The sequence below is a fragment of the Podarcis pityusensis genome (genome assembly GCF_964106645.2).
Source record: "Podarcis pityusensis genome assembly, chromosome: 1".
NCBI classification, from domain to species: domain Eukaryota; kingdom Metazoa; phylum Chordata; class Lepidosauria; order Squamata; family Lacertidae; genus Podarcis; species Podarcis pityusensis.
The window spans coordinates 116,846,022-116,861,458 of NC_138028.1; the positions used below are offsets into that span (position 1 = coordinate 116,846,022).

Here is a 15,437-nt window from a genome sequence, read left to right on the forward strand (position 1 = left end):
TCTCACCATTTAAGAATGGGACAGCAGATGCCCTGACAGCTATCATTGTTCCCAGTAAGATATAAACAACCAGTAAATCTTCACCCATTTCCCCACACAAGCAGCTTTTGGCCAGACCTCCCTTCTCTCTCTCTCTCTCTCTCTCTCTCTCTCCTCTCTTTCTCTTCTGCTGTGGAACATAGAAAGATCCTTTCCTTATTCAGTACCAGAATATCTCATAATAAAGAGTAAACATTGGTGTGTCTCCCTCCCCCCCAATATGCCTACTACAGCTTCTGACTAGGGCAGAGTTGCAAATCAGGAGGAGAAGGGCCCCTATTTGTCAAACATTTGACAGCTAAGTTCATTAAGGATTTCGAAATATAAAAGGAAAGAAAGAAAATGTGTACCTACCAAGCTCCGCTTTCTTTCTTTCTTTTATTATTGGTAATTTCCCCCCCTTCGGCTGTAGCCAAAGAGCTAGGTGTGCATAGAAAGAGCCTGCGCCCCTTTGTATATTATATTCTTGGGATCTCTTCAGTTTTCAAGTCTGATAGAGTCCTTTGCTTGGCAGATTAATGACGACTCCGTGTTTCTTAAGGGACGCGCTGAATTAATTATTTCGCCCATCACGTGGTCAGGACTTGGAGAAAAATCTATTCTTATCATCTTCCTTGCACTTTGAGAGGCTGTCTGCTGTGACTCTTCCCTAGCAAAAGATGATTTGGGTCTACATGGTTAGATTTAACCCTCTCCTCCTCCTCCTCCTCCTCCACCTCCTCCACTACCACCATCTTCCTGACACACACACACACGCACGAAAGAAAATAAAAGAAATCGGGGGGGGGGGAGAGCTTTGGCAAACATGGCCGATGGAAGCTACTTGAGGCGCTCCATTGAAAAGTCCCTGTTTACTATACTGTAGAGAGGATTTGTTCTGGATCCTGCCTCTCCCCCCCCCCAGCCCCGCCCCGCTTCCGCACCATAAGGACTAGCGGCGAGGCAATATACAAACTGGAATTGATGGCAACGGGAGGAGCACAAGGCAGCTGAGAAGCCTTCAGCGTAAATTTGTGTCCCGAATCTTTACCACTCGTGGCTGTGGCGGTGCGCTGACAAACAAACACACAACAATCCCTCATCAGTCTCTCCTGTCTAAAGGGGGAAAAATCATACTTCGCTCCAATACATGGATGGGGGTTCCTTGTTTTCATTCTTCCAGGCTGGATGATTTGGCTTTGGACTCCAGTTTTGGCTGCTCTTCCAAGAGAAGACAAGTCAACATGTGTAAAAGGGGGAAGACGGGGGAGCGGGGGGAAAACAAATCAAAATATATCCGATAAAAATAGCGCCATCGACCTCCTAGACAGATAAATGCTTTATTGCTGTCAGGGGTGTTTATGTCGGAAGGAAGGAGGAGCCTTTCATGTTAGAAGTCTACAGGAACTTTCTGAGTGCTCCAGTCGTCTACAGATTGATTCCTAAGGAATATAAGATAATAGGTTCCTAGGAACAAAAAAAGGGGGAGGCCTGTTTCTATCCGCAGAGTGTGGACTTCAAGTTTGGGCGGTTATTCCTCCACAGAATGATTCTGACTCATATACAGCAGGCTTTCCCAAACTTGGGTCTCCAGCTGTTTTGGACTACAATTCCCATCATCCCTGACCACTGGTCCTGCTAACTAGGGATGATGGGTGTTGTAGTCCAAAAGCAGCTGGAGACCCATGTCTGGGAAACCCTGCTATATAGTAATACCACCTATCACACAGAAACAAGTACGATGGGTCCAATTGACCTTACCTTCTACCAGTTAACATAGCAACAATAATGTGGGATAAGGCTATCAGTGGCTACTAGTCAAGATGGCCATGTGCTATGTACTATCATTGGTGTCAGAGCAGGTATGCCTCTGAATACTAGTTGCTGGGAATCTCAAGTGGTGAGAGTGCTGATGCAACCAGGTCCTATCAGTGGGTTCCCCATAAGCCTCTGGTTGGTCACTGTGAGAACAGGACGCTGCACTAGGTGGGGCTTTGGTCTGATCAGCTATTATTGTGCTCTTAAGTACAACAGAAGGCAATTGATATCAATGTGTTGAAGGTCTCCATTTTTTATCGTGACTCCTGTGTTGCCAGCACGTTATTAAGTCGCATTAATTCTGGAACTACTCCATTCATCAACTGAGTGAGACTAATCCCAGCCCCATTAAAACTGTTAAAACCATTAAAGCCAAGGTGAGTTCTGCCATACTTTTTAGTGACATGTAGGTTACATCTCTGTTTTGTGGATTCTTGTCTAAAACTGCAATCCTAAATTCCACATATTAGTGAATTTTGCTGGAATTCTAATATCCAAATTCTGTGTGTGTTTACTCTCAAGCAAGTGAGTTCAGTGGTGTTCAATTAAACATATGTCCCAAGTAAGCAGGCATTGGATTTTCAGCTGGAAAAAAACACCTATTAAAATCCATTACTTATAACACATCCACTACCCAGTTACCTGAGAGTAAGTACAAATGAACCCAATGGAACTTACCTCTAAAAAGACATGTACAGTATAGGATTGCATTTGTGGGAAGCAATTCACGTGAGAGCAGGGAAGGCAAACTTTTTAAGTCTGAGGGAGTGTGTGTGTTTGCATCTTTTGCCAATCAAATATGAGATGTGGTGTGTAGAGCAATGTACCATAGTATTCAAATCTTGTATCAGCCATGAGCTCATCAGGAGGCCTTAGGGATGCCATCACCTTTCATCCTCAGGCTCCCATCTGTGACATTTAATAATGATATTGGCCTACCCTTACAGCTACTTGTGTGCCTTACAGTGTATCAATACCGAGAATACAACCACCCACCCACTATACTCAGAAGTGAGTATGGGTTTTCAGATTGAGTCTTGATGCCCTAAAAATTGACTAAAAGGGTTTAGCAATAATTGGCACTCTAATCTTCAACACACTGGACCAGATCCAAAGAGCTTAATTAATCTCCCCTAGGTGCTTTGTTGAGCTGGAGGGAAATTGCTGTTTTTAAGTTGGGAGAGTTTGCATACAAACACACACAAAATGCTTTCAAAATCCCTATTAGCTTGTTATGAGATTGGAGGAGGGCCTGCTGTCTGAGAAAGGCCACCCAAGCTGCATAGGCACTTAAGGAAGTAGTTACAAGTTTTTTGGGATCATGGCGAAAACTTGGAAGTAAGTCCCACTGAGATAAGTAGGATACTGTCAAATATATCTGATAATATTAAAGGCTTAGCAAAAGAGAGTGAAAGAAGGCAAAATCACAGCCTATTTTAACATGCTGTCACCTATTATATATTTTTATTTTCCCCCTTCCTTTCTCCTATTTTTGTAAACCATCTTGGGAGCCTGGCTGAAAGGCGGGATAGAAATATGTAAAATAAATACATTTAAATGTAAATGGCGGTTGCCACAGCTTTTGAAACACATGCCCCCCTTCCCTATCCACAATTAATCAGCCATAATCTCCACTGAAAAAAGTGAAGTTTCATTCCAAAACTGACTGTGTCCCTAAATAAATTTATTTGGAAGCAACTGCAGCTGGGATTAGTGAAATTTACTTCTGAGTCAATATGCTTGAGCTGAAAGGTCCTATGCAAACTTACTTGAAAGCAAGCCTGTGGAGCCCAGTGGGTTTAATATAAACATAATTGGGTTTCCAGTTTAAGGCAGCAAGCCTTTGCACCCTTACTTGGAAATAAGCCCTATTGAAATCAGCGATACTTACTTCTCAATACAGGATAGGATAAGATAGGTTCTTCCTGCATACTTCATTAGCTACTGTTTGTAGAGTTCTACTATGAGATGGCAAACATGTCAAGGGAGGATATTAGAAGATAGCACGCCTCTCTTGGGTCGCTATCAATTCAAAGCTTTTTTGATCGAGGTACAATAGAATACCAGTATTTATTTCGGTGTGTGCATGTCAAACATGTATGCTTAAAAAGGACTTAGACGGAAAACAATTTGTATAAATAGTTCTTTAATCAGAGGCAGCAAAAAAACATTGGCAAAGTCTAGAAAACATCTCAGGGTCACAACTGCCGTAGAGACAACGCAGCTTAATCACAGAGGTCATGGTAATAATATACAACTTTGTGTCTCCAAGGGGAAAAGAAAAGATTCCCCTACAATCTTCAGTGTGGTAGCAGGACGATCTCTGCATAGTTCAAAACAAGTACCATCATTATAATCACTTTCATCAACAACTTCACTCACCCCCAGAAAAGTGAGAAGAGTTTGTAGGAAATGAATGGGATGGTAAGGTTGTGTGCGTCGTTTTCTTTTAAAATCATTTTTGGCCAAATGTTTACATCAAGCAGAAACCCTTTGATACTCTCCCACTTCCATCATTCTCTTTCAAGAGTAGACCAACATCACTGCGACCAAGATTTAAGACTTCAAGAAGAAGAAGAAAGAGCTCAAAGGGGATTTCCCCCCCCCCCAACACAACTTTAAGAGTTCGAACCAAACATTTGTCCAGAGGACATTTACATTACAAAAGGACTTTGGCCGAGTTCTGCCCCCACCCCTTTCTTCTTCACACGTTCTTCAGTTCACGTCATTTGGGTTGGGGATGGATGAGCTACATTGTGAAGTCAAATTTGTCCTACTGACAGGCCCACTGGAAACATGTTTACTCGGAAGCAAGTTCCACTGGGTTTAATAGGGATTGTTTCCTTGCAAGCAGTGGAGCATTACTGCCTCTTCCCTTTTGCTAAACCAACCTTCAGCGGCAGCGTGGCCATATTTGCCATAGATTGAGCCCCATTGAAATCAGTGACACCTACTTCTGAGTAAATATACAAAGGATTCGCGAACGCAATCCTGAGCACGTTTAAGGAAGAAGTCCAGGCCAATAAAGCCGATGGACCAGAACTTCCTAGTGAAACGTGTTCAGGATGGAGAGACGCGCAGACACACAAAGGAAATCCATTTTCTCCTTCCCTCCCATTTCCCAGATTATCCCCACCAACAACAACCTTACTTACTTTCTAGGATATTACTCTGCGCGGTTACTAGAGAATACCCCACTGAATGCAGGGTTTACTTCCGAATGAACGTGCCCAGGGACCCGACGTTTACTAAGCCCCGCGAAGCTCAGACAGTCTTGCCTTGGGCTTTAGACTGCAAGGAAGCTACGGTTGTTGACTACTCTTTCCCAAACAACACGCTTCCATGGGACAAAACGACTCAAGACAGGCCATATGTAAACAATGGTTGGTTTCCCTGTTTTTAAATCAATCTAACCTAGAGCTTGTGTTGAGAGGAGGATTTCGAAAGGGACTTGATGAAATCTGAGCACAGTGAAAATCTGGGGTTAGGGAGGATGCTTCCCCCCTTTTTAAAAAAAATAAAAATGATTTTAGGGTTTAGATCTCCAAATTTGAGGCCAGGTCTTGACAACAAGCCCTGTTTTTCTCTTGGTACTTTTTTCGGTGCCAGCAGAAAAGGAAGGGGAACTCCAGGTCCAAGAGGTTAAGGGTTCAGAGGTCATTCCTCCCGGCTGAAATACGGCGAATCGAAGGGGGGAAAACGTGTCCTCTGGATGAACCTGCTTCTACAATTTAGCCCGAACTTCAGTAAAATACCTTTTCAGCCTCTCAACGTGAAGGCGTCAGAAAAGAAGACGTCTCCACTATGTATGAACTGGGCGCTTTTTGTCATAGACAATGACGCTCAGTGAATGCAGGAATATCCATCTTTAATATCACGGACGGGCAGATATTCAAGGGGAGCCCCCGTAAGAGTCTGAGAAGTAGACTCAACTAAATAGAGAGAGGAGAGAGAGAGAGAACAAAGAAGGGGCTCCAGGACCCAACACAAAAGAACACAGCCTTCTAAGACCCCGATCCTAAATACCTCAAAGTAAGCCCTACCGTTCGTCTAAGGGCTGTCTTCCAAATAATCCTGCTGGCTTACTTTGGTGGGAAAAAAGCACAAAAGAAACTGCCAAACTGCCGTGACTTCCATGATCCACTACATTAAATATGTGCCTCTCGTCCTATTATTTAGACACATCCATCTCTCTTCTTCTCTCCCATCCCATCTCTTTTTCTAATCAAGGAAAGCCTTCAGAACTTGGGCTATGCGATTAAAAGATGAACCCAATGTGGCTATTTGGCGTGGAGAAAACAATACAGACCACGCTAAGATCCCATTGTAGAACACAGAAATGTCAATTCTTAGAATTCAGAATTCTCTTGCAACACTCGGTAGGCTGAGTGGGTTGGCGATCCTATGCACCCTTACCTGAGAGTCAGTCTTATTGAATTCTGCGGGGCTTACTTCTGAGTAGGCAGGTCTAGGGTTGTGCTAGAATTCCCGTCGAAATCAACATGCCTGGGCAATGGCTGTTCATTTAAGAGGGATGCGAACTTAACAAACAAGCTGATCTACCTTTCTTCTTTTTTCCATTTCCCGAAACTTAGCATACTGATTGGGGGGAGGCGTGTTATATTTACTTCGTTCCTATCCAAAGTTGTAACTGGAAGGGACGGCGGTTTTAGCATCGTTTATGTAAGGTTTGCATTGGTTCAGATACTTTCAGCCAAATCTGGGTTGATCTACACAATAGTATAAAAGGCATGGATGCATGCCGAGGTATGCTATTAGAGCATATTCTTCCCTCACTAAGCCTACCCGCTTCCTCTGAAATTATATTAAATAGATCCAATATTTCTTATTTAGGTGTGAATAAAAAAGAAACACAAGCATTTCCATTCGAAACATGCAGTTCATTCCTGGGCTTTTGTTTCGTCTGTTTTGCTTTGAAAAACCAACACGATGGTTTAATTCAAAACATTATAGTAATAGTAAACACCATGCCACCTTGTTTGTTTGTTCCCCATATTACAAATCGCTTGGAATATTCACTTCATTTTTCCCGTTTGCTTTCCTTTTGTTTATAATTTGCCCTGTCCCTCCTCCCACACAACACCCCTCCCTCCAACCCCGCCTTGGCTCAAAGTATAACGCGTGAACAAAAGGAAACGTTTTTAATCCATTTCATTTAAAAACGATAATAATGCTTTGCTCCTCGTCTCTAAAAGCTAGAAAACATTTGCCTATATACAGAAGAATTATTTTTTTAAAAAAACGGGGTCAGGGAGTTGGGGGGGGAGAGAAAGATCTCTATTTTTATGGGAGATAAAAACACTGAATAACATTGAAAGGAAGGGAGAGTACACGCTTGCGTTCTCTCTCTCTCTCTCTCTCTCTCTCTCTCTCTCTCTCTCTCTCTCTCTTTTTGGTTTGTCTCTCTAACTTTTTCTTTTTCCTAAACAAGAAATAAATAAATACGCTAATACAGTACAAAAAATAACAATAAAATAACCCGTTTCACATCATATTTGTATTAAATATTTCTGAAAAGTTAGAAGAATGGAAACGCTTTCCCCTCCCCTTAAGAAACAAACAAAAAAATTAACGGTAACAGCGGAGATGAGCGGGGGACGAGGGGAAGAGTTCACAGGTTTTCAGAGACTTCGGTTTAGGATTTACCCAAATGCACAACCCGGAATGGCATTGGGGTGGGGTGGGGAGGAAGAAATAACGAAATTAAGAGAATCAATTCCACCACCACCCAAAAAAACCCTCTCTCCTTGGAGATCCCAGACGAAACAACACAATACGATCCCGTTTGTAATGGTGCAATAGCTGTGTGTCGGCAGAGGAGTTTTATTTTAAAAATATTTTTATCTATCTTTCTCTCTCTCTTTCTGTATATATATCTATATATATATATTTATAATTATCACTTTCTCACCACCTGGATGCAGAGTTTGTTTTAGTGTGAATGGTTGTGCTGTTTTGCATTATTCCTACGAAGTCCATAATATCGTTGGGTTTGTCTTCAGTACCTTAAAGCAGGAGGAGGACAATTTGGGAGTTGCTGGCTGCTACGTGCAGGTTTCTGCTTTTAGCCGGCATGTGCGTTTGTTTGGGTGTTTGTTTGTATATTTGTTTGTTTGTGTATCCTGGACAGTTCAGTTCCGAATCAACCGGGTCTGAAACGGACCATCTTCCAAGTTCCCTACAAAGTTGTCAAGTCTGTCTGGCGCTCCTTGGAGACAGTCTGTGAATGTTGGCTGGGGGCCGAGGAAGAGCTAGAGGACCGGCCCTTGGTGTTGGGCAGTTTGTGGTCTTTTTTCCACTTCATCCTCCTGTTCTGGAACCAGATCTTGATCTGGCGTTCGGAGAGACACAACGTGTGGGCGATTTCGATCCGCCGGCGCCGAGTCAGGTACCGGTTGAAGTGGAATTCCTTCTCCAGCTCGAGGACTTGCTGCCTCGTGTAGGCTGTCCTGGAGCGCTTCGGTTCTCCTCCGGTGTAATTAGGATTCACTGAGCGGGGAGAGACAAATCACAGGCAGGACTTAACAACCAACCCTCCAAAACAACAACAGCAAACCCACAGCCTAATCTTGACTTTCTCATTAGGCGTTAAGGAAGAGAGAGAGAGAGAGAGAAAGGAGTCTCTGGTAACCATGTGGCCGTTATATACACCATTACATTTGCTAATAACAGATGGGCATGCTTTCTTCCTCTCTCTCTCTCTCTCACACACACACACCCTCCTTCTCTCATAGAAACAGCGGACCCTTAAATATCTCTAGCATCTTTCTGAAATGGAATATTCTCATGCCCACAACCACATGACCAAGAGGCCTATTTCCTCGGCCATAAAAATTTATGGCGAGTGTAATTGGCTACCTCGATTTCAACCCGCGTCGCGAAGCCTGGAAAGGACTTTGGAGGGGTGGGGTGAGGTGGGGTAATGAATCAAGAAGGGGGAGGCGGAGTGGGGTGGGGTGGGCGAGGTGGGTAGCAGAAGGGGATGCTTACCTGAGTTAACGTGGACTTTCTTCATCCAAGGGTAAACCACCGCTGGCTGCTTCATCGCTCCTGCTGCTGTTGGTGGCGATGACCCGTTGGGGCTTTTGAGGCTGGGCTGCTGGTTGCAGGTCCTCGTGGCGGGCATTGGAGGCGGGGGACAGTGCTCAGCCTGCCCGGGGAAGTGGCTCGCTGGGCCGGATTGCTCCTGCCCGTGACCCCGCGGCTGCACTGCCGAGCCCTGGGCATTGCTACAACCGTAGGGCTGCTCGCTGTAGTTTGACCGTGGATAGATTCCCTGGTGCTGGAAGTCAGAGCCTTGCGAGGCACTGTAATAGTCTGAGTTTTGCTCAGCAAGGTAGCTGTTCTGCAGATATTCCTCGCAAGGGGGGAATTTGGGGTCCACATACTTAGAGTTCACCATATACGAACTCATGGCCATTAATTTCGGAAGGTAGAAAATACTAATTTTTCTCGTGTTGTCTTTTTTTCTCCTTCCAGAGAGCCCTCCTACTTGCTGTCAACTGAATAAAGTTAGGCGCCCATGTGACCTGCTCAGCCAATCGGGAGGCAGAGAGGTTTGTCACCGGATTTGTGTGTGCACCTCATAATTTCCACAAATTTCACTAAATAATATACGGGTAATCAAGTGGACCCACATGCTGTCTGATGATTCGCGTGGTTTCCCCCCCTCTCCCTCCAAAAGGAGATATGAATACCATAAAACACGATTCATCAATAGATGGCCGTCTCCCTGACACCCACGCCCCAACCCCATCTGCCCTCTTCCCCCCCTCCCCCAGGTAAATCAAAGCCTTTTGTCTCATCTGACTTTCTTAACCTTTGATGCCCTTTAGTTTACAATTTCGGGGATCATATGAAAACATTAGTTGGTTACATTTCAGCAATCAAGAGCCAAAGAGTTAAGTTCAGGCAAGGGGAGCGAAGGAAGCGTCGAAAACCAGGGAAAGGACAGAAAATCAGAAGAAGACATCAAACAAGAGAGCAATATGATGTACAATGGATCTCCTCTGCCTTTGTTTGGCAGGGGTCAACCAAAAGTTACCAGCATCTAGTTGGGCAGAACAAAATTAGGCAATAAGTAACTAGCTTCGAATTTACATTGCAAGTGTCGAAACAATCTGTTTTTGTAAACTCCATACAGATAACAAACTATCCTGAGACCTCTAAAGTTCAACCTAAAAAAAGATTTTTTTAAAAAAAAGGCTGTTTTTTTAATAAAAAATGGCTGTTGTTTTTTTAAAAAAAGCTTTAATAAGATAATTCCAATATTCAAATTGTTCATAGACTTCTTTCAGAGTATAAGAAAACGAGGCGACTGTTTCTATTGGCGTCCAACATTAACATAAAAATCTGGAGAAAATTGGGGCATGGGAACGAATACAGAAATCGGTATTATCAAAGTTAATTTAGCCACCCTTTATTATTATCTGCAAGCACATATTAACTGGCCAATTAGCATTTTCACAAATTCTTTGCAGACTAATTATATTAATACGAACAGTTTTATGGTGAGATATAAATAACTGTCAATTTTTTTTTTAAATAAGCAACAAATATAGAACTCTTTTTTTTAATGTCCTAGTATACCAGAGTGAGGCAATAGCATCCAACATGCATGTGTCTTTGAGCATCTTCTATGTTTATAACTTATAACCATTTGCAGAAAGGTGAAGTTTTTGCATCGACCATATATTCCCCTAGAATCGAATCTGTGACTATGTAAACACCACACAAATTCGGTTCTACAGGGTATATATAGACAACGTAATAACATTTTGCTTTCGTCTACAGAGGGTGGGTAACAAAGGCAGCGTCACTGTAGCGTCCTGATCCCTCTGACTCGCTCGCGAGGAATTCATACTACTCTCTGTTGGGGTAAAGGTCTGAAATTATGGATTTGAAAAATATAATGATTTCATAGGAAAGCATACCCAAAAAGTGTCATTTTTGTGACTTTGGTCTTTTTCAAGATGTAACGAGTTCTCACGACGGGATTTTCAGATAATCTACGTGACAATCGCTCTGGATTCTTCAGCATTTAAAGCACTTGCACTTAAAAAAACACCATTCAAATAATAACTGTACACTTCCAATAAAAAGAAAGGCTGTCAGCTAATTTATTTTTTGTCAATAGCATGATGTTGATATAAACAATCTGCCTTTCAATCCCATAATAAAAGTCTTGGTGCAAAGGGACCTTTATATAGGAGAAAGCTAACTATTCGTTTCTGAAAACAATTAAACGGAATTATTTCTATTTCTATTTTTGTATTTTTACCTTGATGCCACTACCATCAAGCTGAATATTCTCCTAACTGCGGAGAGTATCTGAGCCTTATAAAAAGAAGAAAAAAACCCTCCACACCACTGTCCTTTGGTTTTCATGCAGTAGTGTTGATGGTGAAGGGCAGGGCAAGAGGTCATCTTAAATCATTTACAAACATATCCCAGCGTTTCATTATTTCTACTTTGTCGACGGCAACACACAGGATTCCAAAAGTTCATGCATTGTGGCTGACCCGGTTCCTCTGTGTTGTCTTGCGGTCAGCTCCCTTCCATTCTCCCTCTGTTGGGTATTCTAAGCTAACCAACTTGGGATAAATCAGAGCGGGAGTGAATGGGAATATATGTACGTGTCTGCGTGTGTGTGCATATATGTATATGTGTATGTGTGTGTACACACATAGATGTATCTATAGGCATGTATGCATATATATCATTAAGCATCTATGAGCAAATGGCTTTTTAAGCAACGACCTGCTCCTTTTCATGGAATTAGGGGTGGCTTTTTCTTTCCAGAAGGTGGTCTCCTTGGGACAGAAATGGAAGAGCAAGTGGATCACTTTACGGATTTCTGAATCAGTACCTGCTCTCTGAGTTGGCTAAAGAGGCATTCTTATTTCTAATGAGAAGAATGCGTGGGTACTCCCCACTCTTGCTCCCTTTGATGAGTAAGTATTTAAGCAAGAAATGCAAAACGGTCCAATTCTACAGAATATACGTTTTCAAATGTTACTTCTTGGGGAAAGCGGAATTAAGGGGTGGCCTGGGACAGGATTAATCGGAGAAAGGGCTTTCTTTAATTTAAACAAAACAAAACATTTTTTAAAAAGAATCGTTCGAATATTTTGTGCAATAGCCCAGATTTTCATATTTGTTAGACGCTGTGACCTGCGTTTCACCTTATTGCGCGACTTGCTCAGACAGGTCAAAGCCAAAGGAGTTATTGATGAACAAAAGCGTTAAACATTCACCTCGTGCTCAACTGCCCGTACAAATTCTTTTGATCCACCAGGCCGTTTTTGTATTCTGGTTCATAATCAGTATGCTGCAGCTAAGTTTAAGGAATATTTTTTAAAAGAAGAAGAAGGAAAGAAGGAAGGAAGGAAGGAAGGAAGGAAAGAAGGATAGAAAATGAAAGGGTGGTGCTTATTTTCTTGTTAAGTTTTAAGGCTGGCCAAAGAAAACTGGGGCAAGGGCAAAAAAAGGGGGGATTTCAGTAGGAAGGAAGAAAATGTGGGAAATCCCAGTCACCCTCTTAGTGGTTTAAAGCCATCCAAAAGCCATACACAGCACAATATTGTGATTTTAAAACAGGCAGATCGATGTATCAGGCTGGGATTTAAAATTAGCAAAGTAAATGGCTCAGAGCTAAGGAAGGAAAGCATAAAGGAGACAGAAAGATGTTGTGCCGAAAATAATCGCTTTTAGAGGTTGAGTAACATATGGTTATATTGGTTTCCCTTTTTTTCTAAATAGGGGGGTAATGTATTGTATCCCAGGACAGCAGGCTAGAACTCATGCTGTACATATAATTATGCCACATATACTTGCAACCATTGAACTAATCATAGCCTTTCTTCCTTTCCCCTTTATTGAAATCCAGCCCTCCCTCTCGTATTATTTTTACCTCCTGCTTCCCCTAAGTTTAGACAGCAATAGTATCTGTATCTGCTTTCTTCCAGTATTTCATATGAATGTCAACCACTCTATCTCGGGAACACTTCACTGACACCTAACAATAACGTCATTAACACAGCCTTGGTTGCGATCCTATGCGTATTGACTAGGAGTGCATCTTTCCATTGCAAGCAGCAGGCCTTTATGCCCAAAATAAAAGGGGAGGAGATACAACAGCATTTGGAGCATAACTCCTCGTTGGAACATTAGTTCATCCTCAAAGGCTGCAGTACCGAGAGGGCAAGCGCAATCCGTATTTTGGATCTCCACCAAAAGAGGAGCCAACCAGTAGAAGTGCTTGCCCTGGTGCATGATAGATTCAACATTTGCACAAGGAAACACGGCATGACTTTATCCTGTTAAAATGCTAATCCTGCTCGTTAGCTGGAAAGAGCTTAAGAGAGGCACAAGATGGGCACCTTCACCTGCAATTATCTCCCCAGAAACTGCACAATCAGCGTTTGCTGTGATCTGCAGCCACAGACCGCAGAAGGATGGGAGAGGGAGACAGAGAGAGAGAGAGCAAGCTTGAAGCCCCACGAGCCGTCCAGTACAAAACAGCCTTGCAGAAACATCAGAAACACACCATCTCTGTTTACAAACTCAAACGTTTACAAGGCGATGTTTGGAAGCCCCAGCAAATTTTGCACACACGAAAAGGAGAGGAAAAAAAGTGCACTTACCGTAGACGCCCTTCCATTGTCCCGAACCTGTTGCAATGGGGGGAGAGAGGAGAAAGAAAATAAACAAAACCATTTCGTATTGTTGTTTTTCCATGTATAGATGACGCTGATCATAGTTGGGGGGGGATGCACGCATTGCATCTCTATTTAGATATGAGAATGTTAAGGACACAGGCAGGCATCGCATATAAAGGTGACAAATCAACACACTCCCCCCCTCCCAATTGCTGATTTGCCTCTTTTGTTAAATTATTTTTGTAATAAAAGCCAGCCAAATTAAATATTTCAGTCAGAGTTATCATGTAATTGTATACGATCATCCTTACTGCTAGTTTCAACTATGTTTCTATAAAATGTTTTATCTGATAAAGATATAAAGGATTCTTCCTCCAACTGGGTTAATCTCAAAGTGACAGAAACCTTACCAGCGTAGTGAATCCCTGAAGCGCCCTGGCCAGTATTTAGTCAGTAACCCGCTTGCTCAAAAATCCATACCATTTTCCCAACATGAACTTGTAAATATCATCATTATTATAGTAAATCTATTTTACTGTTTACTTAAACAGATTTCCCTTTTTCTGTCTGTGTCTTTCTTCTCTTATTGTAACAAATAAATTCTACATTATCACCCACGTGGAGAGAGAGAGACTATTTAAACAATGTTTTCAAAGAGAAACAACCAAGGTTGAGCTATTTTGCAAAACATCCCGTTCACTTTTGCCTGCGCTGTTCCTGAGAAGGGCTGTATAGACACCCAGACCAGCTTAAAGCAGGGAGCAATCATTCCATCGATGTATCATCTTATCTCTCGTTCCGTTCCTCCCTTCACTCTCCTTCTAGAAGAACAGCCAGAACGCAAGTGCCCTTGAAATCTCTGCAAATTAAACACTTAATGAAGGATCTACCGGCTTAAACCGAGGTTGGTTTCTTTTACAAAATTAAAATTAAAACCGTCGACGTGCGATTCACTGACAGCTCTCTTAAAACTTGGAGCAATCCGAAGGAAATGCTATTCCTAAAATACTTCCGGGCTTCCCTGGATCTGATCTTTTCATTCATATACAGTTCCAGGGAACACTCAGACACTGGAGAGAGGGACTCGGTCACATATGGAGCGCAAGAAGAGACTTACTGTGAGCTTTGCCAAAGGGAAGAGGAAGGTACCCCCGGGAGAAGCAGAGGTCCTGGGCGCTTGGTTTCAGGCAGAGGTCTCCTGCCTAACACTTTCCCTGTCACTGCTCCCAGGAACTAAAGCATCTGCACTTGTATGCTCTTAAACTAATTTATGGTGGGAATTATATTTTGGCTTGTCAACTCTCAAGCCATAAAACAAAGTTTATTGGAATCACGTGCTTCGAAAGAGCCACTCAGGACTTATCTCGACGGAACAATAAATAACCTCTAGCTTTAAACTTTTATTCACTTATATAAAGAGGGCCTGGAAGGAAGGGGGGTTAAAGAGAAGGGGGGAAAGGGGGTAACCCCGCCACACATCCTGCGTTCTATGAAATTTAAAGTAGTCCAAAATAGCGAGGGCCAGGCACTGGAGGCCTTGCGTGTCTGTAGCGTTTAGGCCAGGCTCTTTTTTTTATTAAAAATAATAATAATGAGTTGTGCCAGGACAGGCCCCAGTGGCAGTTTAGATCTCCCCTTTAATGAGGAAAGGAACGTGTGAATTTCGCTGTGAGTACCGATTCAAAATTTATTTGAATGAATATGTATGTGGAGTGGTGGGAGGGAGGGAGGGAAGGAGGGAAGGAGGGACGATTTTAAGCAACACCAAAGGCCATCACGTTTGTGGGATCCTCCCAGCTAGCCCACGCCCAGCCTCGTCTCTATGGTCAGGCCCCAGGCACTCGGGTTACGCGATCATCAGACGGCTGCAATGCACACACAACTTTGGAGCGAATGGTGCCGTTCTGCAGGATAAATGGT

General features: G+C 42.8%; 2 protein-coding genes across 6 annotated transcripts in view; both read right to left on the reverse strand.

Annotated features, from left to right (window-relative positions):
- Positions 1–15,437, reverse strand: part of HOXD3 (homeobox D3) — a 92,094-nt gene that overhangs the window by 21,877 nt on the left and 54,780 nt on the right. For 3 of the 5 annotated variants that reach the window (XM_080971848.1, XM_080971842.1, XM_080971850.1), the window contains exon 2: positions 13,503–13,529. The exons of 1 other annotated variant lie outside the window; for it this stretch is intronic. The gene's annotated coding sequence lies outside the window, so the exon portion shown is untranslated. Of the gene's footprint in view, positions 1–13,502; positions 13,530–14,634; positions 14,797–15,437 lie in introns of those variants that run through there. One more of the 5 variants, XM_080971845.1, reaches the window with a different exon arrangement.
- HOXD4 (homeobox D4) lies at positions 4,439–9,573 on the reverse strand. The gene is made up of 2 exons (XM_080973003.1): positions 8,848–9,573; positions 4,439–8,346 (listed from the first exon to the last, which is right to left on the reverse strand). The coding sequence occupies exons 1-2, from the start codon at positions 9,275–9,277 to the stop codon at positions 8,036–8,038; spliced, it is 741 nt and encodes a 246-aa protein (XP_080829129.1). The 5' UTR covers positions 9,278–9,573; the 3' UTR covers positions 4,439–8,035.